This window comes from Ochotona curzoniae, unplaced genomic scaffold (assembly GCF_017591425.1).
Source record: "Ochotona curzoniae isolate NIBS_2020 unplaced genomic scaffold, NIBS_Ocur_1.0 patch87, whole genome shotgun sequence".
Taxonomy (NCBI): domain Eukaryota; kingdom Metazoa; phylum Chordata; class Mammalia; order Lagomorpha; family Ochotonidae; genus Ochotona; species Ochotona curzoniae.
The window spans coordinates 182,337-198,940 of NW_024467069.1; the positions used below are offsets into that span (position 1 = coordinate 182,337).

Here is a 16,604-nt window from a genome sequence, read left to right on the forward strand (position 1 = left end):
TAGCTCTTTAGTTCCACAGTCTCAACACAGGGAGGTGGAACAAAAATGGAGCAGCCAGGACTCAAACTGGCATCTGTCAGGGCTACCAGCACCATAAACCTGTTCATTCAAGTCATAAACATAAGCCACATTTGAATATTTCATCTAGTATGAACTGATTTTTCTAAATATCCATCAGTAAAGGTGAAGTAAAAGCCATCAGGAATATTCTGCCTCTGTCAATGTTTATCCCTCAGAGCTCATTGTTTATGAGGAGAAAATTTTTGTATCTTTGGAGCTGTTCTCAACACATACTTATTTTAAAAGATCATTTATTTATTATTCATTCATTCATTTATTTGAAGGAAGGAGAAACAATTCTGGGCTCAGCACAGTAGCCTAGTGGCTAATGTCCTCACCTTACATGCACTTGAATCTCATGTGGGCGCCGGTTCTAATCCCTGGAGCCCCACTCCCTATCCAGCTCCCTGAATGTGGAATGGGAAAGCAGGACAACCCAAAGCCTTGCACCTTGCACCTGCATGGGAGACCTGGAAAAAGCTCCTGGCTTCAGATCTGCTTAGCCCTGGCCATTGTGGCCCCTTAGGGAGTGAACCAGCAGATTTCCATCTTCCTCTCTGTCTCTCCTCCTCTCTGTATATTTGACTTTTCAATAAAAATTTTTTAAAAATGTCTTTCATACAGTAGTTCATTCACCAGATAGCTGCTACAGGTTCAGATGAAAATCAGGGGCCCCATTGTGGTCTTCTATGTGGGAATAGGTGTCCACGCACCTTTGGCATCTTCCGTTTTCCCAGAGTATTAGCAGGGAGCTGGATCATAAGTGGAGCAGCCAGCACACAAACTAGCTTCTACATGGGATACCAGCCTTACAGGCAATAGCTTGACTGCAGCATTGGTCCTTAGAACTATCATTTTCAATATTTAGGGAAAGTAGTACCGAAAATGTCCTCCACCTTTTTTTTAATTTCTGCTAAATATAATACATTTTATAAAGGAAGTAGTTAAGTGTGTGTCAGAAGTATTTCAACAAAATTTAGGACAGTATTGGAAATGTCCAATGCTGAAGCTTATTTGTTGAGGGTTATGTTCTAATAAAATGCGTAGGATATGAATCATGTTGTCATTTTGAGTAAATATTGGGGCATCCATTTGGTTCATTAGTTAAAGTCCCCTGTGTCCCCCTTTAGAGAGCCTACATTCATCAGGGCTGAGATTTGCCTTGGCTCCTCGTTACAGCTTCTGCTGATGCAGGGTATGTTCAGCTTAGTGAGAATTCCAGTTGTTGGGTTCCTACTATCAACTCAGGTTGAGCTCCCTGTACCTGACTTCATCCTGGTCCTGCCAAAGCAGGCATTTGGAACTAAGCTACTGGATAGGAGTTTGCATACTCTCTTTCTTTTTCCCTCTGCCCTTAAATATGTAAATAAATTCTAAAACCATGACAAATACTTAATGATAAACCATTTAATGCTTCACAACAATAAATGTCATTTTAATTAGACTGTGTTTTTCAAAACAGTATTTAGGTTCAGGGGTGGGGAATTTTTTCCTATGAGTTGGAATATTTTTATAGCTGCATTTGTGAACTCCTCAAAATTTTTTATTTTTTTAGTTTTAGTAATGGTTACCTAGCTCAGAGGGATGCACACCTATGTGAGCTTCTGATTAGGGTGGGGAGGATCAGGGAGTAGAAGAAAGTAAGTGAGTTAAGTGTTTCAGTTTTTTGTTCCCTCAGGGGTTAAGAAGGGACCACTTCCTTGCTGTAAACATGTATCTGCACCCAGGGATGGGGAGCGGTCTTCTGATAACAGCTTAGATGCGCTAATGTGGGGAAATATTCCAAGGGTGTTACTTTAGTGGTTTTCATAGTTCTGAGGCATTGTTGATCTTATTGCACCAGGGTAGACAATGTCGAGGTCTGTTGGCTGACTTAGGTTTGCTTTAGTGTATCCACTGCCTCAGACACTTTCTGGAAAACTTAGGAGAGTTTTCCAACTTGTTCTGTTTTCCATCCTCTGGTGAATCACTCAATGTTCTCTACAGGCCCAGATGATCCAGTTGTCATGTCTTTTCATGTGCTTTTGGGTGTGTGCTTCATTACATGAGCATCAGCAACTGAAGAGGCCCAGTCCTGATGCATGCACTCCAAGGTCAAACCACATGTATCTTGTGGTTTTCCGTGAGGATCGGGTTTAAGTCTAGTGGTCTAGCTGGGAATTCCCCCAGGAAACTTCTGCTGGGGTGACCTCAGACTTTTGTGTACACCAGCTGGTTTAGGGTCAGGTTTGTTCCATTCCCTGCACGAACCAACACATGTACCAGTGGATGCAGCTGCCTACTCAGTTCTACTTCCAACCCAATCTTTCACACCAACTAGCAGATGCTACAGCCAGGATCCCTCAGCTTATCCCACCTCAGGCCTGACCAGCAGGTGCTGCTACTTAGGGCAGTCCCAAATAACCCTCCAGATCCATGCCCAGCCCCAGTTTTTGTACATGCTGGCAGGTGCTACAGCCTAGCCTGGCTGAGCACACACCCCATCCTTGCTTTCCAGTGCTCCAGCTATGGACTATCCCAACACAGTCTATCTCCATACCTGTCCCACACGCATGCTGAGGGGTGCCACAGACTTGTTTTATCCAATTTGTCCCCAACCCCAGTTCTTGTACCCACCATTGGGAGCCCAGTAGGAGAGTCCCTAGATTTCTGCCTATGAGGCCCACTCCCAACCCTAGGTGTTAGACTTGCAAGTGGGTACTGCGGCCCAGCTTGACATGGCCTGCTCCTAGTCCCAGCTCTCTGGCAGATGCTGCAGTGTAGACCACCCTGGCCTACCCCTGGGCTCCACAAAGTTATAAGTTTAAAATTAGCCTGCTTCCTTAGATGTTGATAGAGTTTGACAGCAAAGGACATTCCTCTCCTCTCCTTTCCCTGCTGCAACACAAGAGTTTAAAAAAAAATCGAAACATGTATCTCACCCACTTTCCTCTATTCCTCGCCTCTCCCTATCAGAGGCTTACTTGAATATGCTTTCCTCTTATCTATGTAATCTTTAAGTTACAAAGAATTGCCCAACTATTGATGTATTGAATTTTTATTCCTACCTGCAACCACATTACCAGTACTATACCAGGTGATTTGGGGGTCCTTGGTAGTTGAACCATGAATGAGTCACCAGTACCTTTGCTACTGAGATAACTAATACCTCACTCTTTCTGACTATACAATGTGCTTAAGAGATACAGTGTGCTTAAGAAAGAGACCTAAGCAAATGTGGTATCCTATCTGAGTATACCCAGCTTTGTTGCTGTGCACTACATACATAAATATTTCTATGTAATTTTTTAAAGATTTATTTTACTTTTATTGCAAAGTCACATATACAGAGAGGAAGATCTTCCATCTGATGATTCACTCCCCAAGTGGCCACAGCAGCTGGTGCTGTGCAGATCCAAAGCCAGGAGCCAGTAACTTCCTCCAGGTCTCCCACACAGGTGCAGGGTCCCAAGGCTTTGGGGCATCCTTGACTGCTTTCCCAGGCCACAAGCAGAGAGCTGGATGGGAAGCGGGGCCGCCGGGATTAGAACTGACGCCCATATGGGATCTTGGCACTTTCAAGGCGAGGACTTTAGCTAATGGCCACCGTGCTGGGCCCTGTTACTATGTATTTATGTAAAATGTTCAAACCATAATAAAAAATGCATTTGAGGAAGTGACATCCTTAAAACTGTAAAAATGTTTTGGTAATTTCAGTTATTATTTAACTGTATTATAACATTTTATGAAAAATTTTATATTCCTTTTTCCTGATTCTACTTTCTTTACCAAATTTTAAAAGTTAATTATATTTTGTTATATTACTTGCATATAGGCATAAGCCACAATGAAGCTTTGTTTAAGATAAGATATAACATTTATGGTAACAAAAATAATTGTGTTACTTCTTGATTTATTACATAATGTTATTCATTTTGAAAGTATATTAATCACATTATTATTCTATGAAATGCAGCCTTACCTTAAGTTTTATTTTGTAGTCATTTTATTTGTAGGGTATTTGGATGGCAGAATAATGGAGGGAAGAAAGGAAACAGTGGAGAGAGAGAGAATCTCACATCTTTGATTTCCTCCCCTCCTTTAATGTCCTCACTAATTAGGGGCTGGGTAAGGTTGAAGTCAAGAGCAAATGTCTACATCCAGGTCTTCACATGGGTGGCAGGAGCTCAAATCCTTGAACCATCACTTGCAGTTTTCCAGGCATATTAGAAGAGAGCAGGATTGGGAGTAGAGTAGTCAGAACTGAAAATTGCACTCTGATGTTGGATGCAGGGTCCCAAGCAGCAGTTTAATGTGCACCACAGTGCCCACCCCTATGTAATCTTGTTTCATTGTTAAGTACTGTAATAAGCCCACAATAGATTTAATGCATAACTTTGGATATTGTTAATAAATATAAGTGTCCAACTTATATTTAACTCATGTCAGTAGTTGTAAAACATTTACAAATAACTGTTGGTTTTGGCAAGGAAAATCAGAGCTTTAAGAGAATCACTTTTAGACTGAATCAGAATTTTTTTTAATCTAAAGTTTTTGTGAAACATTTGAATTTTTCTATACCGAGTTTATTAAGCTTTGCAAATACATTTTGAAACCCTTATAGCTGCATCTTAAGTAGTTGTCCATGCCACTAAATCTATAAAGTTTCCCTGAAGCCATCGTGTTGACTTTTTTCTTACGAATAATATGCTTCATACTAAAGTTTAATATGTTTACAGTTTAGGTATGAAGCCTTGTTTGAAGGCAACAATCGCAGCAATAACTTGCACATGCTTCATGACAGTTTCTCTACATGTCTTCGAAGTATAAAAGGAAAATAACTTGGTAGTAGCCTCTAATTTGTGTCAGCGTTCTATGAGCAGGCACATACCCTGCTTGGAACAGAAAATACGTAAGAGATTAAAAAAAAAGTAGCTATAAGGAAGCTAGTCTTAGAGAGAATACAGATGATTAAACATTAAAGGATTGTAGACATTGTACTAGTGAAGGTTATTATATCCACTTTGTGTAGCTATTTTTATAAAACATAGAATGGTGTAACTTTTTTAAAGAACCAAATATTTGAAACCCATCATTAACATTTTAATTTAACTATTCTTCATGTGTTAAACTGTCAATTTGATTACAGCAAAGCTATATATGGCTTTATACATATATAAAACATTGTATATTATCTTACAGATAAAGAACTATATGCTTGGATGAAGTGTGTGAAGGGACAGCCTCATGATCATAAACATCTAATGCCAACTCAAATTATTCCTGGTTCTGGTAAGTATAAATACATATTGTTTGCTTGGTACACAAAGTCTTACTTGCTTCATAATAAAGAAACACTTAAATGAGCAGATTATCTAGGAAGTTTAACAGAATGTTGAGGTAAGATTGACTAATCAAATTGTGTTGCTTAGTTACTTTAAGTTACATATGTGTTAAAGGAAGAAAGACAAGCCATCATGGAACCATTTTATTTAGTTGGTTTTTATTTGAAAGGCAGACTTACAGAGAGATCAAGAGAAGGGAGAGAGAAAACGCACTACCTGCTGGCCCAACAGCCAGAGCTGGGCTGGTCCAAAGCTGAGAGCCAGGAGATTCCTCCATATCTCTCAATGAGTGCAGAGACCAAGACGTTTGGCTCACTACTGCCTTCCCAGGCTGTTAGCATGGAACTAGATGAGAAGTGGAGCAGCTGGGATCCCGTTCATATGGGATGCTGGCACCACAGATTGAGATTTAGCTGGTCCTGCTACTACACTGGCCATGGAATTATTTTTAAAGAGATAAAGTAGAATGTAATGAGAAAGCCTATAATGACATTTGTGAATATGATTTTCTAACAACAAAAAGAAAAATAAGCAAATTTGGTGATCAGTTCTGTGATTGTTTTAAAAAATAGTATGGAAAAGAAAATTTAAAAGGTACAAGGAAACCCTCTCCTAATTTAGAAACAAGATTTTTTAAAAAAATGTATAGTTGTAACAACTAGTATAATCTTTTATTAATGTACTACCCCATCTTATTTTGTAGTTTTGACAGATCTTCTAGATGCCATGCACATTCTTAGGGAAAAATATGGTATTAAATCCCATTGTCATTGTACTAACAAACAGAATTTACAAGGTGGAAATTTTCCTGCAATGAATGGTGTATCTCAAGTGAGTAAAAGTTTCTAATTATTCAAATAAAATTTTTGGTTAAATTAATAAACATTGATACTTGAAATTCAACTTGGGACTTGTGTTTTATGAGTTACATTTTTTATGTTACTGTGTATATTCCTAATAACTTTTTCGCTCTGAATCTTGAAGAACTAATGGTAAAAGATTCACTTGTTTGGCCCTTGTAGGTTTTACAGAATGTTCTTAATCACAGTAGTAAAATATCTCTGTGTGTGCCGGAGTCTGAGCAGCAGAATATTCCTGAGAAGTCTGAGGCTAGTGGTAACAGCAGCCCAAGGAGTGACGTCAGCACAGAGAGCAAGTTAACACCTCCAGAGTCCCAGTCACCACTGCACTGGTTAGCAGATCTTGCAGAACAAAAAGCCAGGGAAGAAAAAAAAGGTAAATATGGCAAGATACGTAAGTGCATACTAGAGGATTATAGTTTAACGAAATACTATTAGTCTTTTTTACTTGAATGACATTTACATCCAATAAAAACAGTTGTGTGCTCATTAGTAACTTGCCTTCCTATGACTGCATTAAAGTTAATCATTTGTTGATGAGCATTTAAATAAAAATGAGCAGTGCATTAGATTTGTAACTTGCCTTTATTTTCTACTTTTTTCTACTATAGCATTTTGTATTTGTGACAGGTACAAAACCAACTACACCAACTACATGTGTTAAGATATCAAGAAAACTTTTTATGTTTTTTAAACCATTTCTCCATTTTAAGGCTTTGACTCATCCTGTGGTTTGTCCTCAGGTGAATCAGTCACTATTGCTATTGATCTTCTGTAATGTGTAGGGCGGTAGTTTTCTTTGTACTTCAGCACTGTGCTTAATTGCTAATATTTTCTGAAATGTTTTGCTTCAGAAAACAAAGATTTTGACCTTGATAAACAAATTAAAGAAGGGCGAGAACAAGACATCTCTGATTCTCCAAATGGCAGAACATCATCTCCTGTGTCTCAGAGTAATGAACAAGGTTCAACTCTGCGGGATTTGTTGACCACAACAGCTGGCAAATTACGTGTGGGCTCCACAGACGCTGGCATTGCCTTTGCTCCAGTGTATTCAATGGGAACTGCAGTAAGCATGATAGCAGATTTTCTATTTTCATATACAGCTTACATGTAGGTGAATTTTGACTTTACTGGCTGTGAACTAACTAGTAAATAATTACATTTGAAATCAAACAGTGGGGCCTTAATTGTGACATATTAAGTTGAGCCGCTGCCTGCAATGCTTGCATTCCATATGGTTTGAGATGTGGCTTTTGCACTTCCAATTCCACTCCCTGCTAATATACCTGGGAAGGCAACAGGATGGCTCAAGTCCTTGGACCCCACTATCCACTGGGCAGACCCCGAGGGAGCTCCTGGCTCTTAGCTTCACACCACCTCAGCTCCAATTGTTGAGGCCACTTAGAGAGTGATCCAGCATTAAAGATCGGTCTCTGCCTCTGTAACTCTGCCTGTCAAATGGACAAATCTTTAAAAAAGAAGAATCAAATCAAATTTGTTGGGCTGGTGATGTGGTGCCTCAGGTGAAGCTACTGCCTGTTGTACTGACATCTCATACTAGTAAAGGTTCAACTCCTGCTTGCTTTGCTTCTGATTCTAGCCTCCTGCTAATATCCATTGGGAAATACGAGATAATGATCCAAGTAATTGAGTCCCTGCAACCCACATGGGAAGTCTGTATTGGTTTTTCCTGAATCCAGCCTGACTGTTGTATGCATTTGAGAAGTAAATCAGTAATGGAATATCTGGCTTTTTCTGTCTTTCCCCACTGTTGTTCTGTGTGTGTGGCTTTGAAGTAAATAGATTTTCTAAAAGCAAAGTTTCCTTATTCAGCTAATACAACTGCATGTTTGTTAATGAGGTATATTGTAATTTTCTTTTTTTTCTTTCTGTGCTAGTGGCAAATCAGTTTTAAAAAATAATAGATTATGGGAAAAGAATAAGTTCATTTACTCTCAAAATATAATTTCTTAGAAAGTTAATCTTTTTTCCTTAATAGAGTGGCAAAAGTGGACGGACTATGCCCAACATTCTGGATGACATCATTGCTTCAGTTGTTGAAAACAAAATTCCACCAAGTAAATCCTCCAAGATAAATGTAAAACCAGAGCCTAATGAAGAACCCAAAGAAAGCAAAAAACCTGCTGTGAATGAAAACAATAAATTGTATAGTGATATACCACATTCTTGGATCTGTGAGAAGCATATTTTATGGCTTAAGGATTATAAAAATAGTAATAATTGGAAGCTTTTCAAAGAATGTTGGAAACAAGGACAGGTGAGTATTTTTAGCTAATTTGATACATTCTTGGTGGTACTGAAGCTGATGAAATTGACAAAAATGTTTCCTTTCTTGGTACTTGGGAAATTGGGATGGGGAAAACAGGAGATCAAAAACATTGAAAATCTTACCAGAATGATTATTTAACTTCTAGGATTTTATTGCCAGACATGTATGAATCATCAGGAAAATACTCATGATATATATTTTTAATATTTCCAATGAACATTTAACAATGTCATATTTGCAAAATTCTTTTCTTTAGATTTTCAATAGAAAATCTAATAGAATAATTTTTCTTGAATCAGTAAGTGTGTAAATGTTTTTGCCTTTATAAATGGGTTCATCAAATCTTGAGTAAGAAGCCTCATTATGTCATTATTCCCCCCCAAAAAATTATTTTTGTTTTATATAAGTTTTGATACGACTGATGTATTTTCAAATAGAAGTTCACTACATTAATGCCAAAATTATGAACTATTTTAAGTATTTGTATGAAAGTAGTATATTCCATTTATTTCATGCCTTCTGGAAACCATCTGTGTTCTTTTACTATGTCCACTCAGCATATCTAGTAAAATCTGGTTTTTGTGCTACACATCAAGATATTCAGAGAAGTAAATGAGAACTATATTTTAATTCTTTTAGATCAGTGATCCCTTTGAAACTATGCTAAAAATTTCATCTTTCTGCAAAAATTAGTTTGTGAATTTATGTACATGCCAGATTTAGCTTTTCTTAAGAATTTAAAGAGTTAGAGAGAGACAGAAAGAGGGAAAGATCTTCTGTCCACTGGCTATACCACAAAGCCAGCCATAGATTTAAGGTTTTTTTCCATTAGGTTTTCTTGAATCCTTAATGTTATTTCTGAGCCAGAATTTAAACCATGTAATGAATTTGTATGAAACTCTGAGGTGTAGTATTAGGTAAACTGTCACCTAAACATTTTCAGAAATATGTTAATTGTTCAGGGTTGTGCACTGTGGCCTGGCAGGTTAAGCAGCAGATGTATGGCAACAGAGTATGACCCTTGCCTGGCCTCCCTTATCTGGGAGTGTCTGGTTTTGGCCTCACCCAGAACTGGCCTTTTCAGCTATTTGGGGGGACAGACTTGTCATGAGAAGATCTCTGTCTTTTTCTGTAATTATCAAATAAATGAATGAATAAATCTTTTAAAAATTAAGTATGCTAAGTATTCTAAGAACTTCAAGCAAGGTGCAGTGGAAACCCAGAGATGGGAATGGGTACGCCAGGGTAGTTGTTCCAGAAGGCTTGTCTGAATTGAATCCTTAGTGGTTAGGTGAAGTTGTGCTACACCAGTCAGAGGATTGACATGCTTAGGGAATTCTAAGTAGATTTGTGTTACTGGAACATAGATGAGGGTATATGAGAAAGTTGTGGGAAAAAAGAAGTGAGTCAGGGATATGATTATAGATGGAAGTTATACATCATGTTAAGTTTTTATTTTACACTATCTAAAAATTTAGTCCTTTTAATCTTCTGATTACCATTCAAAAATAAGGAGCTGGATATAAGCATTATTATTTAGGCACTAGGAATTAGTGTATGCATTACCAGCGGTAATTATTTACTCTAATAGCTTAAAGAGTTTAAAAGAGTTGTTTAGAAGCGAGTTTTAAGATTTGTCTGAATATTTTCCCTTGAATTCACATAAGTAATTTATATTTTGTCTATGAAAAAATAAAGAGTGAATGAATCTAAATAAAACAACCCAAAAACTCCTATTTCTACTCCCAATGAAATTTGTAATATAGTATTCTGTTGCCAAAATGTCACTATACTTCACATTCATTCACTTCCTTTTCTTTACCATCATATGGTAATGATATTCCCAAGATATATGTCATTGTTATTCTTTTCCATGATATAGCTTTGTAGAAAAAGGAGTTCTTCCCTCCTGATTTTCTACTCTTATCATTTTCCTCCCAAATTATAGTAGTATACTTCCTTAGTGACAGTTACAAGTTTTACTTTCTCCTATTTAAATGTATCATGGCATAAGCAAAGTTAGGAAATCTAGTATCATGCTATAAAGATATACTTTAAATGCCTTATTGGGAGTCCTACTTTTATTTGGGAGTAGCAGCACATACTGCAGTGTATGTTAACTTATTGCAATGCCAGACTCAATTTTTATCTAATTCACCTATAAGAATGTATGTATATAGTTGATTACCTATATCTATTTACTTTGTACTTTGCACTAATGCTAGCTTATATCACAGAGAACATAATATATATTTGCTTTTAGAACTGGCTTATTTTACTAAGCATTACTGGTCTGCAGTTGGGACCATTTGCTGCAAATAGTATTTTTTAAATGCTTTTTTTTGTACTCCAAAGTTTTGTTCCTGGGACTAAAGTTTAATATGTTAACCATTTGTTGTGTGTTGTTTGTAAAGTAAAATTTTGAAGCCTCCATATACTTCTGGATTTGTTACTTACATATTTAATGGTTGGTTGGTCCCAAGCCTGCAGTGGTGTCCGGTGTTCATAAGAAAATGAACATAAGCTTATGGAAGGCCGACTCCGTTAGCCTTGATTTTGGAGATCACCAGGCTGATCTGCTGAACTGCAAAGACAGCATTATTTCAAATGCCAATGTTAAGGAATTCTGGGATGGTTTTGAAGAAGTTTCAAGTATGTTGGTTTGTTTCTTCATTTGTTTGTTTTCTTTAATTTTACTGTTCGTTAAAACATGTACTCCTAAAATGATACTTTAAGTTTTTAGACCTTTTAGACTTTGAAACTGAATAAGACTATTGCTAAAGAATATTAGAATAATATAGAATGATTAAATATTGTTAACTTAATTGAGGAAACAAAATACCGGGTGCTAATCCTGGCTCATACTATTAGTTTTTTTGTCACAAAAAAGGTATTTATTATATATGGGCAGATTTTTTATAATGCATAAAATTGTGAAAATTGTATCATGTATTTACAACAATGAAAATGAAAAGGATAAATTTAAGATTGTAATGCTACTTGTAAGGAGTCTTTCATTTTCAAGAGTTTGAGTTCATTTTCAAGTGGATAATGCAGTATATCCTATTTAAGTACAAAAGAAAAAGTTTGGATGCTGTATGAGAACCTAAGGAGTAAAAATGCTAAAACATTTACTATACAGTCATCAGATCATACATTTATATTTCCTACTCTCCAAATGTGAAATGAAATAAAAACAGATTATCATTACTAATTAACTGCATTCTTTATAGAACGACAGAAAAACAAAAGTGGGGAAACAGTTGTGTTAAAATTGAAAGACTGCCCTTCAGGTGAAGACTTCAAGACTATGATGCCAGCAAGGTATGTCTTTATAAGCTTAACTCTTCTTAAGTTAAGCAAATAACTTCCCAAGGGGTACGATAAGTAATTACAGATGTAAATTTTAGACCTTTTCGTCTTAAGAAATAAAACTGAATCTTAGTGATTTCAACATTAGGAAGAGTTTTGTTTTTGTTTTGTTTTAAATTTTGAATTTCTTGGTACAACTTTTTATAGTCTGGGATTCTCCCTCCCAACAATTTCTATCCCCCGACTGATTTCCCCACATCAACACAACATTACATTCCTTTATAAGGAGTCACGGTTCCATCAGTCTGCTGTTTAAGTGTGCCCCGACATTGCTAGTACAGACAATGTCAGGCAGCCTATCATCTCATTGTCTAGATATGTCCAACACTTTCACTGGGCGTCCATCTTCAACCAGAAGCAGGGGTGCATGTTGCACTGTGCTCCCACAGCTGGATATGGTAGCCTCCACTACTCCATCATCATACATTCCAATTTTCATGATGGCTTCCTTATATTAGAGAGCATATGATATTTTTCTTTTTTGGATTGACTTATGAGCATAATGGTGTCTGGTTGGGACCATCCAGTTGCAAATGGTATAATTTCATTCTTTTTAATCATTGAGTAATATTCCATGGAATACCATAATTTCTCTAATCACTACTCTTTAGGTGGACATCTGAATTGTTGCTGTGTCTTTACTATTATAGATTGTGCTGTTGTAAATATAGGATGACAGATCCCCTTCTCATATGCAGTTTTCCTTTCCTTTGGATATATTCTTAGAAGTTGAATAACTAAGTTATTTTTCTTTCTTTCTGCCTTTTTTTTTTTTTTAGAAATGCAGATTTTATAGAGATAGGGAGAGTTGACAGTTCTGCTGATTCATGCCCCCAAATGACCACAGTGGGCAGAGCTGAGCTAATCCAGTGGTGGGAAGCAAGAGCTTTTTCTAGGTCTACCACATTGGTGCAGGGTACTAAGGACTTGGGCCATCTTGCACTGCTCTCCTGAATCAAAGTGGCATGCATATGGGATGCTAGCACTTCATTGCAGAGGATTGGCCTTCTCTACACCCTGTTTGTTCCCATAGGGATGTTTTTATGGTTTTGTTCAATAGCATAGAGTATGAGATGTATCCCATATAAGAGAGCTCCGTGCTTGTGGCCTGGAAAACCAGTATAGGATGGCCCAAAGCCTTGAGACCCTGCACCTTTGTGAGAGACCCAGAAGAAGCTTATTGCTGCTGACTTCAGATTGGCTCCAGCCATTGCGACTACTTGGGGAGCAAACCAGCAGATGAAAGATCTTTTTGTATCTCCTTCTCTCTGTATATCTGCCTTTCCAATAAAAATAAAGGTAAAAAATATTTTTGAAAAAATGGTACAATGGTTAAGATGTGCTTGGGAAGCACACATCTCATATTGAAGTCCCTGATTTGCTGCTTCCTCCTTATCCTTTATACTAATAATATTCTGGCAAGCACTCTCTCTCTCAATGCCTTTCAACTGGAACAAAAATAAATAAAAGGAAAAATAAAAGAAAGTAATCTTGTTATTCTTCAGGTATGAGGATCTTTTAAAATGCCTACCATTACCAGAATACTGTAACCCAGAGGGAAAATTCAATTTGGCCTCTCATTTGCCAGGATTTTTTGTGCGCCCTGATTTGGGACCCAGATTGTGCAGTGCCTATGGTAAGTGTATAATCAGATTTCTGTCCAAAGATAAACACTCTGGTAGTATTTAATTTCTAGTAAATCTGTTGTTTGAATAGGACATTTAAATCCATTTTTGTAAGTAGTTTAACAGCTAACAGCCTATTAAGTACCTACCAACTCATTGCACTGAAAAATATTTACATCTTATTATGCCTTTTAGGGACGGGTTTTTTTTTTTTTTTTGCAACAAGATACTAAAATGCAAGTATAAATTGATAAATTATTCTGATAGAGCTAATTTGGGGAATACCTGATATTAGAAACATTTCTCAAGTGAAATTTTATTTTTTATATACAGGTGTAGCTGCTGCTAAAGATCATGATATAGGAACAACTAATCTCCATATTGAGGTTTCTGATGTTGTAAACATTCTAGTCTATGTTGGCATAGCAAAAGGAAATGGCATTCTCTCAAAATCAGGTAAAGAAATATACTGTAGTCTTTGGAATAAGAGTTGAATATTCACGTAAACAGTTGCAAGGGATATAGAAGTCATCTGTTAGTTGAAGGTTAATTTTCTTTCTCTTCTTTATGTAAAAATAATTTTGCAGATATTTTTATTCATTAGGTTTGTGTTATGAACATACAAAAGCAAACCACATTCAAGACTTTTGTATCGCATTGCCTCTGCCCTTGAGTAACCAGTGTCACTATTACTTACTGCCTCTTCCTCAAAGATCAATCTTTGCTTCTGACATATTCAAGTCATGGACATGTGTTTGTACATTTTCTCCTTTATGTACACTTTCTGAGAAATTCTGTGCATCATGTCTAGCCTCTGCTGAGATCACTGCTTTTTGTTGGAGACCAGGGATATAGGGATTCATTGTAGTATTCCTCTAATGCACTCTTGAACTAAGCTTAATTTTTTCTCAGCTCCTTTAACTTACACTATTGAGTATCACACATAACCTCACCTCCACCTCCACCTCAAGAGGTTTCACCATCACTGGCACACTTGAGTCAAGGTCCTGGGTTGAGCATAGAAATATGTAATCTGTGGTTCAGATTATTTATTCTTTGTAAGCCTAAAATGCTATAATTAGTTATCTCTTTTTGTATATTATATTTTTACCTCATTGTATTTTGGTCAAATCACCCCTGTAAAACTTCTAAATATATGTTATACCTGCCTTTCCTACATACCCCTCACCCCCAGTTACTTTGCATAGTATTTGGTCTAATGAAAACACTTGAAAAGGGGGAAGAGCCTGGTGCAGTAGCCTAGCAGCTAAAGTCTTTGCCTCGCACACACAGAAATCCCATATCGGCACCAGTTCGTATCCCAGCAACTCCACATCCCATCTAGCTCCCTGCTTGTGGCCTGGAAAAGTAGTCAAGAATGGTCCTGAACCTTGGGACCCCGCCCCCACATGGGAGACTCAGAAGAAACTCCTGGTTCCTGGCTCCTGGCTTCTGATCAGCTCAGTTCCGGCCATTGTGACCACTTGAGCAATGAATCAGCAGATGGAACATCTTCCTCTCTGTCTCTCCTCCTCTCTGTATATCTGACTTTACAATAAAAAGGGGGAGTGGAGTGAGAAACAAAAGACTTAGTATTTTACTTCAAAATCTGAGATACAGAGAGGGAGAGATCTCATGTGCTGGTTCACTACAGCCAAAGCTAAGCCGGTCAAGAAGCTTCTTCCATATTTCCCACACATGATCAGAAGTCCAAAGCCTTGGGACGTCCTTTGATAGAGTCCCAGGCCATTAGCAGGGATCTGGATCAAAAGTGGAGCAGCAGCGGTTTGAACTGGTGCTCATGTGATGCTAGCACCATAGGCAGAGGATTAATATGCCACACCATTGTGCTGCCCCCCCAAATACTCCTCATCTAAATGTTCTGTCACATATAGAAGCATTTTTTTAAGAGTTTTATTTTAATTGGAAAGCCAGATATATAGAGAGGAGAAAAGACAGGAAGATATTTTGTCCATTGATTCACTCCCCAAGTGGCGACAACAGCTGAAGCTGAGCCAGTCTGAAGCAAGTAGCCCAAAGTCATCTCCAGGTCTCCTATGTGGTTACAGGGTCCCAAGGCTTTGGGTCATTCTCAACTGTTTTCCCAGGCCATAAGCAGGGAGCTGGAAGGGAAGCGGGGCTGCCAGGATTGGAACCTACACCCATATGGGATCCTGGTGAGTGTAAGGCAAGGACTTTAGCCACTAGGCTACCACGCCAGGCCATGTTTCACACTGGTCTTAAAGCACATCAAGAATGTCAATGGGCCAAAAAAGCACATAGTTTTCCTCCACTGAAGTGACTGCCTTCTTGTCTCCTCAGCAAACACCTGTATGCATCCTTTAGAATGTAACTCTGATTACCGTCTTCCCCTAGAGGTCCTCGTTAAACAAGTAGACTTTACTCTATCCACGCGTCTCTTCCTTAAGATCCATCTACCCCTTTGCTTCTAAATGTATAAAGCATTAAAATTTAGAGAAAATCGGAAAGCCAATCCAAGCTTGCAACAAAATTCTGTTTTGCTAATATATTTGGAAACCATTAACTCATTTGAAAGGAGAACATTTTATTTGTTTAGAGGAGAAATTTTTTTTCCAGATCTAACTTATGTACCACATTGTTGTATTTGTGTAGATTCACTGATTCATGAAATCATGGAGTTGTTGGCTAGATATTTCATAAGTCCAATTCCTCAGCATCATAGGGCAATGTCTGGCACATAGTAAACACTTAGTAAATGTTGGAAGTAAAAATTCTTTGCAGGCAAGTTTGAGTGTTAAAGAAAAATTTACTCTTAAAATATGAAGAAACAACTGATAGATCTTTTGTAGCAATCAATAGTAATAACTTTCTGTTACAGAATGTAGTATAAAATGTTTAATAAAATATAATCAGTAAGACTAAAAGACCCTTTTGTGGTTCATATGTAGAGATAAAATATGTGTCTGCCCTTGTGTTTTGGTTTGCAGACATTTTAGAAGGACGGCCTGATGTTTCTTCATAAATAGTTTGTTGTTTGTGAAGCTTTTACCTTTGATAACCTTCAAATTTTAGATCCCATAGAAATTAA

At 37.4% G+C, this 16,604-nt stretch overlaps 1 protein-coding gene across 7 annotated transcripts in view; it reads left to right on the forward strand.

The window, feature by feature from the left end:
- The window catches only part of LOC121168279 (probable JmjC domain-containing histone demethylation protein 2C), a 197,078-nt gene extending 182,277 nt beyond the window's left edge, over positions 1 to 14,801 (forward strand). For all 7 annotated transcript variants that reach the window (XM_040998213.1, XM_040998214.1, XM_040998209.1 and 4 more), the window contains 9 exons: positions 5,242 to 5,331; positions 6,088 to 6,215; positions 6,407 to 6,620; positions 7,099 to 7,313; positions 8,247 to 8,525; positions 11,021 to 11,189; positions 11,771 to 11,861; positions 13,415 to 13,545; positions 13,868 to 14,801. In XM_040998213.1, the coding sequence (XP_040854147.1) occupies positions 5,242 to 5,331; positions 6,088 to 6,215; positions 6,407 to 6,620; positions 7,099 to 7,313; positions 8,247 to 8,525; positions 11,021 to 11,189; positions 11,771 to 11,861; positions 13,415 to 13,545; positions 13,868 to 14,028 (1,478 nt within the window). In that variant the 3' untranslated portion in view covers positions 14,029 to 14,801. The remainder of the gene's footprint in view (positions 1 to 5,241; positions 5,332 to 6,087; positions 6,216 to 6,406; positions 6,621 to 7,098; positions 7,314 to 8,246; positions 8,526 to 11,020; positions 11,190 to 11,770; positions 11,862 to 13,414; positions 13,546 to 13,867) is intronic.
- The last annotated feature ends 1,803 nt before the right edge of the window (positions 14,802 to 16,604 follow it).